At 43.2% G+C, this 15,852-nt stretch overlaps 1 protein-coding gene across 1 annotated transcript in view; it reads right to left on the reverse strand.

Annotated features, from left to right (window-relative positions):
• Positions 1-513: 513 nt before the first annotated feature.
• The window catches only part of NF-YC10 (nuclear factor Y, subunit C10), an 83,998-nt gene continuing 68,659 nt past the window's right edge, over positions 514-15,852 (reverse strand). Inside the window, exon 4 of the mRNA XM_087677498.1 lies at positions 514-1,112. Within this exon, the coding sequence (XP_087533624.1) occupies positions 1,042-1,112 (71 nt within the window). The 3' untranslated portion in view covers positions 514-1,041. The remainder of the gene's footprint in view (positions 1,113-15,852) is intronic.

Below are 15,852 nucleotides of genomic sequence, written 5' to 3' on the forward strand. Positions count from 1 at the left end.
TGGACTTTACAAGGCAACATGCCTTCTATACTACAATTGACAATGTACAAAAATATGCATTGCACCTTCCTTTCCCCACCTTGCCTCCCTCTTTCCCTCAAGCACCTTCCCACCTTGCCTCCCTCTTTCCCTCAAGCACCCATGCAAACAAGATATGAACTAGCAACTATGATAGTGTAACAAGAGTTTAAAGAGCCTGTACCTTGGTGGTGTTTGTTCAAACGTCATTAACTTGGCAATGGTCATTTTGACAATCCAGTCAGAACTTCAATTTTGCAAAAGCAATTGTTTAGTAGCAATAACCCGATTGAACATAGAAACTTTTTAGTGGCAATGACATTATATTGAAGAGCCTACACATGCCAGCACACAAAGAAACTAATCTAATTTTCGGATCACTACAAATCTGCAAGCTCTTGAAGTCCAAGAATCTGTTAAGAGTATATCGATGAAGTTGTGTTTGTTATCTGAAGTAACAATAATACGTTACTTTACTGGAAAGGGCACAGCATGAAGACTTAAAAGTGAGTAGTATGATTTCCATGAGATTTTTCAGTCAGCTCGTACATGAAACTAACCGTCCAATCTTCCACATCCCAGCTCTACAAAAAGAACAGTCATCCTGTCTTTCAAGCTTGTCGCAGCTGTAGTTACACAAGTCATTGACATCAACAGATGGTCATGCAAGTGAATTGAGCTGAAATTATCTCATTGATCTATTTTCCACTTTCCAGTCTAGCAGGGCAGAAGTTGTCTTGACATCACAACACCAAGTAAAATTGATGAGTCTCCAGTCTTAAATCTCATCAGAAGAGTGAAGAGGGGACCAATTCATTCCCAGCAAGTTGCAAGGTAAGTGTACAGCAGTTGAGTATACATACATGAAAAAAGGTGTCATCTTTGATGTCACAAACTTGAACTAAACAGGTTGTGTGTGGACAATCTGGAGGGAAACTATTGGTCGTATAGGCTATTCTTGTCTGCTAACTATACCAAGTATAAATATGAAGCAACCCCGTCTTCTGTTCCTAGTACTTGCTTCTAGCTTGATCCCTCTTCCTTTACCCTCCTGTTAAGAGCACAAGCTGCTGTTACTTTCTCTGGTACAAAATCTGTTAGTCAGAAAGCACATAAAACGGTCAGTTCCCCACTCACCATCATTGAAAGAAAAATAAAAGCATCAGAATAGTGTTGCAAGCTATGTCAGCAATCAACATACATTTAATTTTGTTGACAAACAATTTTGCAATGATCAAATTGCTCCTAGCATAAAGGAACAGCACAGCATTCCAACCTTACATATAAATAACTTAAAGATTATGAAATTCAGGGTTATTTTCCAATGCTTGCAAACAAGCTCAGCTGAAGTGAAACATTATATACACATCAAGTACCCACATATAGATAATCGAAGGAAAATTCTATATCCAAACATGCTGTGTAGTCATCCAATCCCAAATTGCCTAGCTGAGCACTTGGAAAATTTAACTGTAAGGTCTGGGTACATCCAAAGGCCTTAAAGGTCGTTCAAAAGTTACAAGAGTGGCTAGTAAGGAAGATAATCTTATTGTTCCATCTTATCTCCATAATTCAGTGGGAAATTGAGCAATAAAGCAAGTTGGTCAAGAATGAGAATTCAGCAGATTGAGCTCTCAACTGGCCAGCACGTGGGGAAGACAAATCATCTTCCTTTTTCTCTGTTCATCATGTAGTTTGCATAGCAGCAAAGAAACACATTTCTTTGGGTTTAAAAGTTCTGAAACGTTTCTACAAATAAGAAACGTTTTTATGAGTAAAAAACTCACCGTTTTTTTTACCAAAAAAGAAGTGAAGCTCCACTTTAGGAAAATGTCACACGATGCTACAAGACCTTCACTTCTTTTTTGAGCTTCACTTCTTTTTTGACCAAAAAATAAGTCAAGCTCAACTTTAGGAAAATGCCACATGATGCTACAAGACCTTAATCTGAACCTTTTTTTTGCTTCTTCTGTTGGGAATAAAGGCCTCGTGCCTTTTAAATGTGCTCGGGTGTGAACGCACCCTTAGCACTTGTACTTACACATATATATCTATCTAAAAACCTAAAGGTACACACTCATCATTGTACCTAAAAGGTGCTCACTCTCTACTCTGCTCTCTCTCTGTCTCTCACTGCATGTAACGACTGTCTACCTCGATCTCAGTGCCTAAACGGTCCCTACAAACTGGTATCAGAGCCGGCAAGAGGCAGTGCAAGCAGGAATCGCTAGTGGTTGCTGGCGGGCAACAGTCAGACAGAACAGGCAGTAGCAAGTGACGTGCAACAGCTGGTCGGGGGCCCAGTCAAGCTATGTGACAGACGTGACACGCTGCGACTGGTCTGGGTCTAGCGTGGACCACAGTGACTGCAAACTGACGGGACAGGGTAGCGGGCAGCAGCCGGAGCATGGCAGGCAGCAGTCGACGAGCGACTGCACGGCGACCAACTGACGCAGCGTGAGGGACCTGCAACAGGCACCGTGTCCAACGGGGCGACCAGCGCAAGCAAGCGAACAGGCGGCGTCAACGTCACGATGCACGACTGATGGGTCAACGGACCCGTCACCAAATTTTATTTTTCTTTTTCTTCAAAATCCTTTGAAATTCCCACCTCTAACCAAGGTTTTGCATACACAAGCACAAAGTCTCAAATCTGTGCGAAATTGGCCCAGAAATTTCGGGCTTTTCCCAAATTTGGGGAATTTGATACAAGACAAGCAAATCTGTCTCTGAAATTGCAGGAATTTGTGACATTTTGTCCCCGACATTTGGGGCTTTTAATGTACATGTGCAAATTGGGCTGAAATTTACCCGATTTCTCAACATTGATGCACATTGGACCCCGTGCAACTTGGGGCTTTTGCAGTTTGGGCAAAAATTTGTGCAACATTTGGTCATTTTATGTACATGCAAGTTGAATTCTGCGCAATTTGGACATCAACACTTGGTAAAATTTGGGGGTTTTGCTGAAATTGCCTTATTTTGGCGAAATTGGACTGTCCTATGCATGATAGAGGAAATGCAGATGTATGTTTGATGCTTTGAGCACAAAATTTTGGGGCTTTTGACCGTTCGTGTCAAATTTTATGCCCGTAGGTACATGTACAACAGAAATTGCAGCCGACATTTTGCGATTTCTCATGTAATGTGATGCACATGCCCTTGAAACAGCTGTAATCAGTTGGATAATGATGTAGCACATGGTTTGGTGCTTCTGAAAATTTAATTACAAATCTGAAATCTGTACTTCTGTGTGGTCATTTATTGTTGATTGGTACTTGTTTGTACCTTGGTCACTTGGGTGATAGTTTGGGCCTGCATTTGCCGGTTTTTTTGTTACATTTGGGCTGAAAATCATGGCTGGCAGCAATGACAACAATAATTTGATACACATAAAGAAGCTTGAACGCACATAATTTTGCAGTGTGGCAAAAACAGTGCTACAATATCCTGTTACAAAAGAAGCAGGCAAAGCCAATCAAAACCAAAGGGGCAAAGCCTGCAAACATGGATCAAGACGATTGGGATGAGTTGAATGAGCTTGCACGCTCAACCATAGAGCTATCGATTTCTGATGCCTTGCTCTTCAACATTGAAGGTTTGGATTCTGCATATACTATATGGACTAGACTGGAAGAATTGTATGCACAGAAGAGTGCTGCAAGCAAAGTGTATTGGCTGAAAAAGCTTATGGATTTGCGTATGAAAGAAGATACAGCAATGTCTACTCACTTGAGTGAGTTTAACTCCATTTTCAGCCAACTGGTTGCCTTGAAGTTCATGATTGATGAGGAATTTAAGGCTACTTTCTTGCTTTGCACTCTACCAGAGAGTTAGGATACATTCAGGACTGCTATGAGCAATTCTAATGTGATCCTATTGTATGTTGATGTAGAGAGTGCTCTGCTTATGGAAGAGATGAATCAGCAAAACAATGCATCCAATAAGTCTTCCAGTGCTTTGCATACTAGGGGCAGATCACAGCAAAAGTGCAAATATGATGGCAAGGGACGCAGTAAATCACCTGGCAAAGATGTTGAATGCCATCATTGTGGCAAGAAGGGTCACTTTAAACGTGACTACTACAAATGGAAGAAAGAGAAAGGAAAAGGCAAGAAGATAGATGATAGCAAGGAAGAGAAAAAGGACAGTCAGCCTAAGAAGAGCAGTGCGAAAATTGAAGAGATGAATATAGTCACTCATGACAGTGACAGTGGAAGTGACGTACTCTTTGTCTCTTCACACTTTGGTGCACATGCTTTACTTGCAGATACGGATGATGACATGCATATCTTGATTCTCGATTCAGGTACTTCCTTTTATGTCACCCCTCATCGTGAGTGGTTCTCCGCCTATACAGGAGGTCGACATGGTGTTGTCCATCTTGGGGACAACTATGCATGTGAGATTGCAGGTATTGACAATGTGTAGTTACAATTTCAGCATGACTCTGTCTTTACACTTCAACATGTACAGCATGTACCTCAACTCAAAAAGAGCTTGACTAGCACAGGGCAGCTAGATGATAATGGTTTTCATACCACCTTTGGTGATGGAAAATGGAAGATCTGTAAGGAATCTAGGGTTATTGCCAAAGGTTGCAAGAGTGATACTTTGTATCCACTTCATATATCTAGTGTGCGTGACCATGTTGTTGCCGTGATCGAGCAGCCAAGCGTTTCTTTGTGGCATGGCCGGTTGGAACACATGAGTCAAACAGGAATGAAAGTGCTTTTTCGTTTGGGTTACTTGCATTGTCTTCGTTATGCTGATTTTGAGCATTGTGATCATTGCATTTATGGCAAGCATGCACAGACGTCACATAAAAAGTCTCTTTCTTTGAAATCTTCTCCTCTAGAGTTAGTACATTCGGATGTATGTCAAATGCCAGGATTATCTTTAGGGGAAAAGAAATATTTTGTCACCTTTGTCGATGATGCTACACAGAAAGTATGGGTTCACCCTATTCATAGCAAGGATGAAGTGCTTGATAAGTTAAAAAAATTATTAGCATTGGCTGAAAATCAGACAAATAAGACACTTAGGTGTCTTCGCTCTGACAATGGTGGGGAGTATGTGTCCAAGGCCTTTTAGGCATTTTGTGACAGCAAAGGGATAAAGAGGAAGCTCACTGCCCCTCATAATCCGCCCCAAAATGGAGTTGCAGAGCGTATGAATCAGACCATACAAGATAAGGTCCGTACAATGTTGTCTCATGCTGCATTACCCCATGGTTTTTGGGCAGAGGCTGTTATGACAACCGTTCCCTTGATTAATCGGTCACCTAACAGGTCTTTGGGGAGGGAGGGAGTTCCCAAAGAAGAGTGGTCGAGCAAGCCACCTTTATATGCTCATCTGAAAGTGTTTGGCTGCGAGGATTTTGTGCACATTCGTAAAGAAAAATGCAGCAAACTTGAGCCAAAGTCCGGTAAATGCATATTCCTAGGATATGGTGACGAGGGTGAAATGGGATATAAATTGTGGGATCCCGAGAAAAGGAAAGTAGTACGCAGCAATGACGTTATCTTCCAAGAAGATTGCATGCACAAACAACCCAAAAAGATTGAGGAGGTCTGTAAGGTTGTATTCCGAGAAGAAATACCTTTTGGACAGCAAAATATACCCGCTGTACAGCAGCAACAAATACCTGCTGTAAATGAACCTGTAAATGCAGGAAATGATACTGGAAATGATCAGCCAACTATTGCCTATGAAAATGAGCCATTACATGTGCAAGAACAGCCAGGACAGCAAGCTGTTAACGCTGATTTGCAGGCTGAAATGCCAGGACAACATGCTAAAATTGAAATTTGCAAGAACAGCCAGCAAACAATGACCACTGGGTTAGGAGATCGTCTAGGGCTACTAGACAACCTGACGGGTTTGTTCTTGGTGCAATTAATGTGGCTAATTATGTCATGTTGACAGACTGTGATGAACCATCTTGCTTCAAAGAAGCAATGGACAGACAGGACAGCAAAAAATGGTATAAATCCATGTTGTCAGATATGGAATCTCTTGAAAAAAATGGCACTTGGGACTTGGTGCAGTTGCCTAAAGGGTAGAAAACCCTTCCATGCAAATGGGTTCACAAAATGAAGGTCCCCACTTTTGGTTCCTCACCAAAGTACAAAGCAAGATTGGTTGCAAAAGGGTATAAGCAGGAGCATGGAATTGACTTTGATGAAATTTTCTCTCCTGTAGTCAAGATGACTACATTGCGAACCATTTTGGGCTTGGTTGCAGTTGAGGATATGGAGCTCATACAGATGGATGTAAAGACTGTATTTTTACATGGTGATCTGCATGAAGACATATATATGCAGCAGCCTGAAGGGTTTGTTGAACAAGGGAAGGAAAAAATGGTATGTAAACTCAAAAGGAGTTTGTATGGGCTGAAACAAGCACCAAGAGAATGGTATCATAAGTTTAATACATTCATGCAGTCCCAAGGCTTTCATAGAAGTCAAGTGGATCACTGCTTGTACACCAAGAAGGCAGCAGATGGCAGCCTGATTATCTTGGTTTTGTATGTTGATGGCGTACTGATTGTTGGCAGGGATACTCATGCCTTGGATTCATTGAAGCAAAGTCTCCATGGCAGCTTTGACATGAAGGATCTTGGTGATGCAAATCACATTCTTGGCATGCAAATACTCAGAGATAGATCGAAAGGCTTACTTTATCTATCTCAGCAGGAGTATATCTCCAAAGTTTTGCAGCGTTTCAATATGGAGGGGGAGAAAACAATTGGGGTTCCATTGCCTCCATATGTGAAACTTAGTGCAGAGGACAGCCCTACATCTGATGATGAGAAGGCTGAAATGGCCAAGATACCATATGCTTCAGCTGTTGGCAGTTTGATGTATGCTATGGTTGCTACACATCCTGACATTGCCTTTGCAGTGGGAGTGGTTAGCAGATACATGGCAACCCCTGGCAAGAAGCATTGGGATGCAGTGAAAGGTATTATGAGATACCTCAAAGGCACAAAGGAGTTGTGCATCTGCTTTGGAAAGCAGAAGGCATCTGTTGTTGGCTTTACAGATACACACTATGCTGGTCATGCGGACTGGAGGAAGTCCACTTCTGGGTATGTGTTTACTTTCACAGGAGGAGCAGTCTCTTGGATCTCGAGGCTACAAAAGTGTGTTGCATTGTCTACTACAGAGGCAGAGTATGTGGCTGCCACTACGGCATACAAGGAGGCTTTATGGCTTTCACGTTTGGTGGGAGAGCTTGGCATCACAGAGTTACCTGTTCTCCATTGTGATAGTCAGAATGCTATCATGCTAGCACGGAATCCTGTTTTTTATGCAAAGACAAAGCACATACAGGTGATGTATCACTTCATTAGAGATGTACTTGGCAGCAAAAGCATTGAGCTTATCAAAGTGCATACAGATGATAACCCTGTAGACCTTCTAGGATCTTCTAACAGAGCGGTTTGCTCATTGCCAACAGATGATGGGAGTTGGATAGATATATGTATTTCAGCTTTGTACATACCTAGACTTAGCCGATTCTTTTCTCCTCTTAAGGCACATTGCCTTTAGGTGGGAGGTTGTTGGGAATAAAGGCCTCGTGCCTTTTAAATGTGCTCGGGTGTGAACGCACCCTTAGCACTTGTACTTACACACACACACACACACATATATATATATATATCTAAAAACCTAAAGGTACACACTCGTCATTGTACCTAAAAGGTGCTCACTCTACTCTGCTCTCTCTCACTCTCTCTATCTCTCACTGCGCGTAACGACTGTCTACCTCGATCTCAGTGCCTAACCAGTCCCTACATCTTCCGTACTCCCAACACTCCAATTGCTCTATTGTGCATGGATAGGCGCTGTTTCTCAGCCCCCTAGACCTCTAAGTTACCGCCTGCCACCTCCTCTCTTCATTACTCAATCTTTTTTGTGTGATATGTATGAATCATAGTACAGTTTATCTAAAGACTAAACTTTGACATGAGTATTGCAATAATGGATGTGTAACATGTTATTCATGAGAGAGTTCCATAGAGGGTTAAAACCTCTTTCTCTAGCTTAAAACTATAAAAAATCCCTTTATAAAAAAATCAATGTTTCTTATTTTACTCTCTCTTGAAAGAAACTTATAAAACACGTTTCTGACGTTTCATTTCTAAGCGTTTGGCATTTCTGGCTGCGCATGTAAGTGCAAACTTGATAACCACTTTTGCTATGCTAACCTGTGGTTTTGTGGATCAGTTTGGAATTGGGGCACAGTGGAGACACTTACAAAAGCCTATAGGATCATAATGGTTTCTGGCTCCCATTGAGATATGAATATCCATGCAACTGGACATGCAGAATTGCTCTTTGGATATTTGCTCCAACCTTTCATGCTGAAAATGTGGATAGCCATGTAGTGGATATGATGATGATAGGTTAATATCATAGCATGATTGTTTTAACCTTGCCATGAAAGACACGAAAGGTTGGAATATGCTTAGAACTGGAGGGAATGTCAAAGAATGAGAGAGAAAATCAGCTAGAGAAGAAAGAAAGAAAGAAAGTTATATTAACGTCTACGAAAGGCCAAGTTGGCCTATGAGACCAAAATGTTACATACAAAATGTCTGGGAAACTTTCCAAGTCCCAGTAAAGCTACCATCTAATGCTATGATAAATTAATTGAGTAGGTACAAAATGGTATATAGGCTGGGTACAATTCATATGTGTTCCAAGTATGGTGTGGAACTGCTCATGGAGCTTGGTCATCCTAAAATGTCCCGCATGGGTCTATCTAACATTAAGAGGCTGAATCGGCGTGGCACGGCCCTCCAATGGCGGCGTAGTATCCCTTGTATCCTCGACATGTGCCTCCTGTGGGGGCAGGGGCCAATTGGGCATGGGCACCGAGCTTTGCTTCTTGTCATGGGTATGACTAGGGTGGTCCCCTGCGGCTGAGAGGTCAGTGGGCCTGGTGGGGACTCAGGGGTGGGGATGGTAGTTGGCTCTCAGTAGAATTCTGTGACCAGGAGTGGGGCGGCTCCCTGTCTCTACTCCAAGGTCCGGAGAAGGTGATCTCTATGGCACCATATTTCCAACAAGAAGAGCCCAAGGCATCTCTGGTCCTTGAAATCCATCACTCTTGAGAGTGGCCCGAATCCTTCACTGAACAGGCAATGGAAGCGTCCCCGGATCTCATAGTATGATGGGCACCTGTATATGTAGTGTTCCTCTGTCTCCGGCTCGGGCTGGCAAATTTGGTAAATCCGATCTTCTAGAGGGAGGGGGTGGGTATCTACCTATCTCAAACCGTAGCTGGTGTGAAGATGTACCGATCTGTCCGATGGTGCTTCTGACTCCATGGGACAAGTGTGTGTCCATGTAGCTTGGGCGGGTAATGAAGCCGTCCGAAGATATGTGCAAGAAGTGCTCCCGATAGAAAGCCTTCTTTGTCCCTAGGTCTTTTGTAGGAGTCACCCATATCCTAGCCGTGTGTAGCTGAATGATGTCCATTCTAATTATACGGTTCATCTCCTCCTGACTGAGCTCCAAGTGGGGGCAATCTAGACTGTATTGTAGTGGGGGGAGGTGGTCCATGTGTAGGCCATGTGGCCGTAGCCAAGTCTCTATTTGAGCATACCAACATTCAGTGTCCCCTTGCAGTGCTAGCTATTTGGACGACTCCAGCACGAGCCATGGGTACCGATGCGGGGGCAAGTTCCATAGTCGGTGCAAGGAGGCCGCTATTTGGAAGAGGGCCTCAGCTACGATGGGCGGTGCCCCCATCTCTGCTCTGATGATCTCGTGTGGCATAGAGGGCTTGCTCCGGATCAATCCGTGAGATCATAAGTACCAAGGGTCTCTCCATCTGCTCCCATCCCTCATAGGTGGCCTCCTCCTGGGGCAGTGGTTGGCCCTGTGTGGCCCTCCTCGTGTGGTAGAGATTGGATCCCCATATGGGAGCCCCATACAAGATTGTTGGTGTGACTAGAGTGTCAAATAGCCACAGCTTTGTATGGGACTCCTCGAATTGTATGCAAGCGCATTGGTTCTCCATGGATCCGAGGGCTGCATAGCCTTGTGTCAATCTATCTTCTGGTGCCTTTCTCAAAGTGAATCTTGGTCCTGAAAATGCAATCCCTAGATAGACGTATTTTGGATCACTTCCATAGTTTCCCCCACCGTATGTAAAGGGGGTACTGACAGTCAAATCCATTGGGTTGAAGTGTTGAACACCATGACCTTGGTCTTCCCCAAGTTCACGGTGAGGTCTTTATCCTAGTAGAAGGCCCATAGTGCCTCCAATTGGTGTTGTAGCCCCTCGAGCATGCTAGAGATGAGAATTATGTCGTCCGCATATAGTAAGACGAGTATCAGTATCCCTCCTATGAGAGAATCTTTTGAATAGTAGCTCTCATGCAAATTTTTATGGCACAAACAACTTCAAAAGGGGGGGGTAAGACCCCATCGCGACTGTCAGGCCAACCTCTTTTGTTACCGCCTCTCACTAAGGTATGGAGAAGGAAACCTACTACCCCTATTTTGTCACATTGCACAATTAGTTGTCACCTATCTCAAAGCAACAGCCCTTGAATGCATCAACAATCGTCAACCTAGCTGGAATGATTAAGGAACTTTATACCCAACAACCTCCCACTTAAAGGCCCGAAGTGGTATCTTTAAGCTAGCCAACTCCCACTAATCGGATGCAATGCTCATGCTGAGCCCTTGCAAGACTCTTAGTGAGAACATTTGCGGGGTTATCTTAGGTTTTGACCTTACAGTGTGACAAGACCATCATCCAAGACCTGTCAAATGAAGTGGTACCGAACATCTATGTGTTTGGTATATGCATGAAACATGGCATTCTTAGCTAGACATATTGCACTCTAGCTATCACAACCAAGCACTAGAGTACACAAAGAAAGACCAAAATCCTTGATCAAACGACCAAGCCAAATAGCTTCTTTAGAAGCTTCTGTGGCTGAAATATATTCAATCTGTGTAGTACTTAGTGCCACAATTTTTTGCAACCTTGAACACCAAGAAATAGCCCCACTAGCCAAAGTAAAGACATACCCACTGGTAGATTTTCAAGATCTCCTACCACGTCCGAATCACAGAATCCCTACAACTCTAGTGTACCCTTTCCTTAGCATATACACTTCTCTTGTGTACCTTTTAAGTACTAAAGATACATTTCACTGCTTTCCAATGTGGCTTGCCAAGGTTAGATATGAATCTACTAACAACTCCTAGTGCTTGAGGAATGTCAAGGCGAGTTGCAACCGTGGCATACATCAAAGAACCACAAGCTGATGCATAAGGTATGCCCTTCATAGCACTAGCAACTGCATCATCCTTTGGGAAATCAGCTTTGCTAAGCTTTGTACGTGGAGGTAAAGGCACACCAAGAGGCTTAGCACTAGCCATATTAAATCTATCGAGTACTTTGCTAATGTACTTGTCCTGTGAGAGAAACAACAAGTGTTGCTCTCTATCTCTTTTAATACGCATGCCCAAAATGTGTTCAACTGCTCCTAAATCTTTTGTTGAGAAGGCTGAGCTCAACTATCTTTTAAGAGCATTTAAAGTACTCTTATGCTTTCCTACAATTAGCATGTCATCCACATATAAGACCAACACAATAAGACTTTCACATTAGCATGTTTAGTGTATAAGCATTGATCTATATAATTGCATTTAAATCCATGGCTGAGCATAAAAGTATCAAACTTTTTATACCACTATCTAGGGGCTTGTTTCAGCCCATATAAGCTACGTTTCAACTCACAAACCAAATGCTCTTTCGCTCGGAGAGTAAAACCTTCGAGTTGTTTCATGTATAGCTCTTCATCCAGGTCACCATGAAGAAAAGCAATCTTCACATCCATCTGATCCAACTCAAAATCCAAGGATGCAATGAGAGTAAACAAAACACGGAGTGTAGTCATCTTCACAACTGGTGAAAAAACCTCTTGGAAGTCTATGCCTTCCTTTTGTGTATAGCCCTTAGCAACCAAACGTGCCTTGTACTTTTTCTTTTTTTTTTGCAAGTAAAATGTGGCTAATTATATTACTCAAAAAAAATATTAGAACGAAGTGCTCATGCTCAACAAACAAGCTGGTCATGCTCAACAAATAAGCTGGAGCTCATGAAAGTCACAAATACATCATGTATACAAGCCTCTGAAGGCAGTCTGGGGAGGATGGGGGTAAGAAGCCATGGAGGGGGGGTGTATCGCCATCTGGGGCTGCCTGCCTGCATCGCGAAAAATAGGTCCTAGCCGCCCCAAGTGCGCATGAAATGACATCAGAGCTCCTAACGAGCCATGGGCTCGCCATGCACCTGATCCCATCGACCGCAGAGGGAGTGAATGATGAAGGTCCAGAGCTCTGCTAAGGTCGCCTATACTGAAAGTCTCTCCGCCGAAAGTCTCCTGACACCGCGCTTTCCAAATATGCCAACCAGTAAGACTCCCTATGATCTCCCATATCTCATAGCGGTCTGTTGTGAGCTCTAGTACCTGGCGGATAGGTAGAGCCTCCAAAACGACCGCTGTGCACGACCCTGCCTCGATAATGAATATCATGTCCTACATCTCGGCCTCATACAGAAGGTGACGGACCTGGCTGATTGCCCGCCAACAGAAAGCTCCCCATGAGATATATCCAAGGCTCGGTGCTATACAAAGAAGGATGCGGCATGCTCCTCTCCACACGAGTTGCGCCGCCTCACATGACCAAAGGCAATGCTTTGGGGTTTCCAAAGGCTGTTGTGTGCAACGCTTACAATCTCCCTCCTGCATCTGGGCAAGCCAACTTCCCACCGCCAAGCCTCCATGTGCCACCAACCATAAGAAATACAATACCCTCCTCGGCCTCCAACTATCTCATAGATGGCGCTACAAGGTCCTGCTACATGACGGCACCCAATCCATATTCTCCTGCATCAGTACATGTCTACCAAACCTGGCAGTGTACTCCAGGAACCCAGTGACTTCTTGGCGACCGCAGTGGCCGGCCATAGCCACTCTCCCAGATACCACTCCAGCTCATCAAGTGGCCTACCCTCCTAGATCCACAGGCGCCACTCCCTGAGCTCCGTCTAGAAGACAAAAGGATCCAGCCGCCATGTCTTCCCCTGCAAGCAAATCACCTGGATCCTCCTCCATGAAAGGACAGCTATCCCCTCACCCTGTTGCCCTCTGTCAAGAGCCAGACATCCCCCCTCCTGTATGGTGAAAAAGGTCCCAGGTGGAGCACTGCCCACTCTACTTGCCACCTATCAGAAAACACGGATCTAAAGATAGTTGTCTATGGTGGACGCAAATCATAGAATCAATACATGATAGAGAGAAGAGATTGTAACTCAAGTGAATTAGGTTCCAAGATAGATTAACTTGAACTCATACACACAATCTTGACTAACTCAAGGTGAAAGTACTATTTCATTGAAATGAGTGTCAAGTACATGCTTATATAGCTTTTTGGATAGTACCATTTGTACCTCACTGTGCATATGTGATTTTGAGCATCTCTTCCTAGAGCATACATCATTTGTCTATCTTCTAGCCTCTTCAGGGCATGCATCTAGTCTCTATGGGCAAGCATCATTTGCTATTCTCAACACCCCCCCTCAAATGATGAGTCTCTACCCTTGCTGGCTTTTGCCCCTCCCCTGCATGTGAACATGAACCAAGAGACTAGCTCTTTGGCAGCCTAGTCAAGTTAAGGCTTGAAACTTTACATCTTGGTAGGGTTTTTACATCCACTATGGGAAGCAGATCCACTCAGGGAATTCAAGATCCTCTATGGGAATTTTTTTGCAAAACATTTTGTTTGTTTGTAGTAGTGGAAAATATTTTCTTCATCGCTTTTGTTTTGTTGCTTCTTTGGCAACCTTTGATCTTCTTCTTGGTCTTTTGCTCCAATCTTTGATCTTCTTTGTCTTCTTGGACTTCTTTATCTTCATGCTCCTTGGCTTTTGTTGTGCGTGGTACTCCTCTTTTTAACTTCAGTCTTCTTGACACCGTCGTTTTGCTTCATGCTTTTACAAGTGAACACGCTGCCGGTGGGTACACGGGATTGGTTTGAAAAATCTCTCATACATGAGATGAATTTCGGAATACATGGATTTTTGGATTTTATTTGGCTCAATGGATAGATAATTACTAAAAGGGCTTGACATGGCATTGCTTGACATGGCATTGGATCTTCTTTGAAGCTTGACATATATGCACGGTGTAAACAAATCATGCCAAATGTGAGAAGGTCTTACCGAGAGTATACTCAGGTAGTGTCTGATCCCTTGTACAAGGTGCTTCACAAATATTGAAAAGGTACACAATGCTAGTATCAAAGGATACCTGATGGTAAGTGTGAATGGTGTCTAGTTTCAAGCGAGGTTAATATGCTGCAGATGTTCAATAGTCCAACACAAGCAGTATGAATCACAGCTAGAGAACTTAACCAATTGATCAATGCTTGAAGTAAGAACACACATTAAAAGAATTAGCTTGAGTGTGAAAGGAAAGATTTAGTTAGGGGTGTTCTTTTTTTTTCTCAACCTAAATTTTAGACTTTAGAGACAAACAAAACACGAATACTGCAGGACGCAACAAATCTGGCAAGCTCCTTCAACAGGCAATGTTGCTCCTGTCACGCAGGTCGTGGTTTTACACGCATCGACAGTGGTAAGCACAGCCTGTTATGTCCTCCAACAAGGACGTATCAGCAGCATCTCTGGCTCCACCAACTGCCAGGCTATTCCGTGAGGCTCACCCCTCGCGAAGCTGTGACAGTGCCGTCCGTAGGCAGACACCTTGGTATCGCCCCTCGCGAAGCTGTGACAGTGCCGTCCGTAGGCAGACACCTTGATAGCTTGCGGCAAACAGATAGTTATGGAGCTTGGATCTTTGAGCTCTTCTTTCTACCACTCCACAAAAAAACTCCTCTCTTTTCTCTATTTGATGCAGAAGCACACTTCTCAAAAGAAAAAACCTTTACAACCTTCTCAAACTACGCCAGCTACTACGTTATTGAGATCTGCCACTTCAGCAGTTTGAGGATCTATCCTCGCAAAGACATTCATTCATCTTCTTGTCAAATACTTGAAGCTTCTGTTTGCGCTTTTGTTGAGAGCACCCTCTTTCACTTCTCTTGCCGTGCAGTAGTAACCTTGATTCACTGCTCGTTCACAGTTATTCCATCTATCTATAGATACGATATGACTCGATGAAAGAGAGTAAAGCACAATGATGAATAGTTGAAGCTGGTTACATCAATTGTTGTTGCTAAGTTCAAGATGGAAGTGGTTGCTCCAAAAGATCCTGAGATTAAAAAAATAGAGAAAATGGACCTAAGATATGGATATGGCAAAGGGCCTTAAGGTAGGTTCAACTCCTACTATCCATTTACATTAGAATGCAACTAACTAATGACACTAGAACTAGCTTGCCATGGCTCTGACACCATGTTAGAAAACACAGATCTAAAGCTAGTTGTTTATGGTGGACGCAAATCATAGAATCGATACATGATAGAGAGAAGAGATTGTAACTCAAGTGAATTAGGTTCCAAGATAGATTAACTTGGACTCATAAACACAATCTTGAGTGACTCAGGGTGAAAGTACTATTTCATTGAAATGAGTGTCAAGCACATGCTTATATAGCTTTTTGGATAGTACCATTGTTCCTCACTATGCATATGGGATTTTGAACATCTCTTCCTAGAGCATACATCATTTGTCTATCTTCTAGTCTCTTCAAGGCATACATCTAGTCTCTATAGGCAAGCATCATTTGTTATTCTCAACACCACCTATAAGGGGATGCCTGCTTATGAAAACCTA

This window comes from Lygodium microphyllum, chromosome 5 (genome assembly GCF_053477565.2).
Source record: "Lygodium microphyllum isolate KBCC chromosome 5, Lygodium_microphyllum_v1.1.10, whole genome shotgun sequence".
NCBI classification, from domain to species: domain Eukaryota; kingdom Viridiplantae; phylum Streptophyta; class Polypodiopsida; order Schizaeales; family Lygodiaceae; genus Lygodium; species Lygodium microphyllum.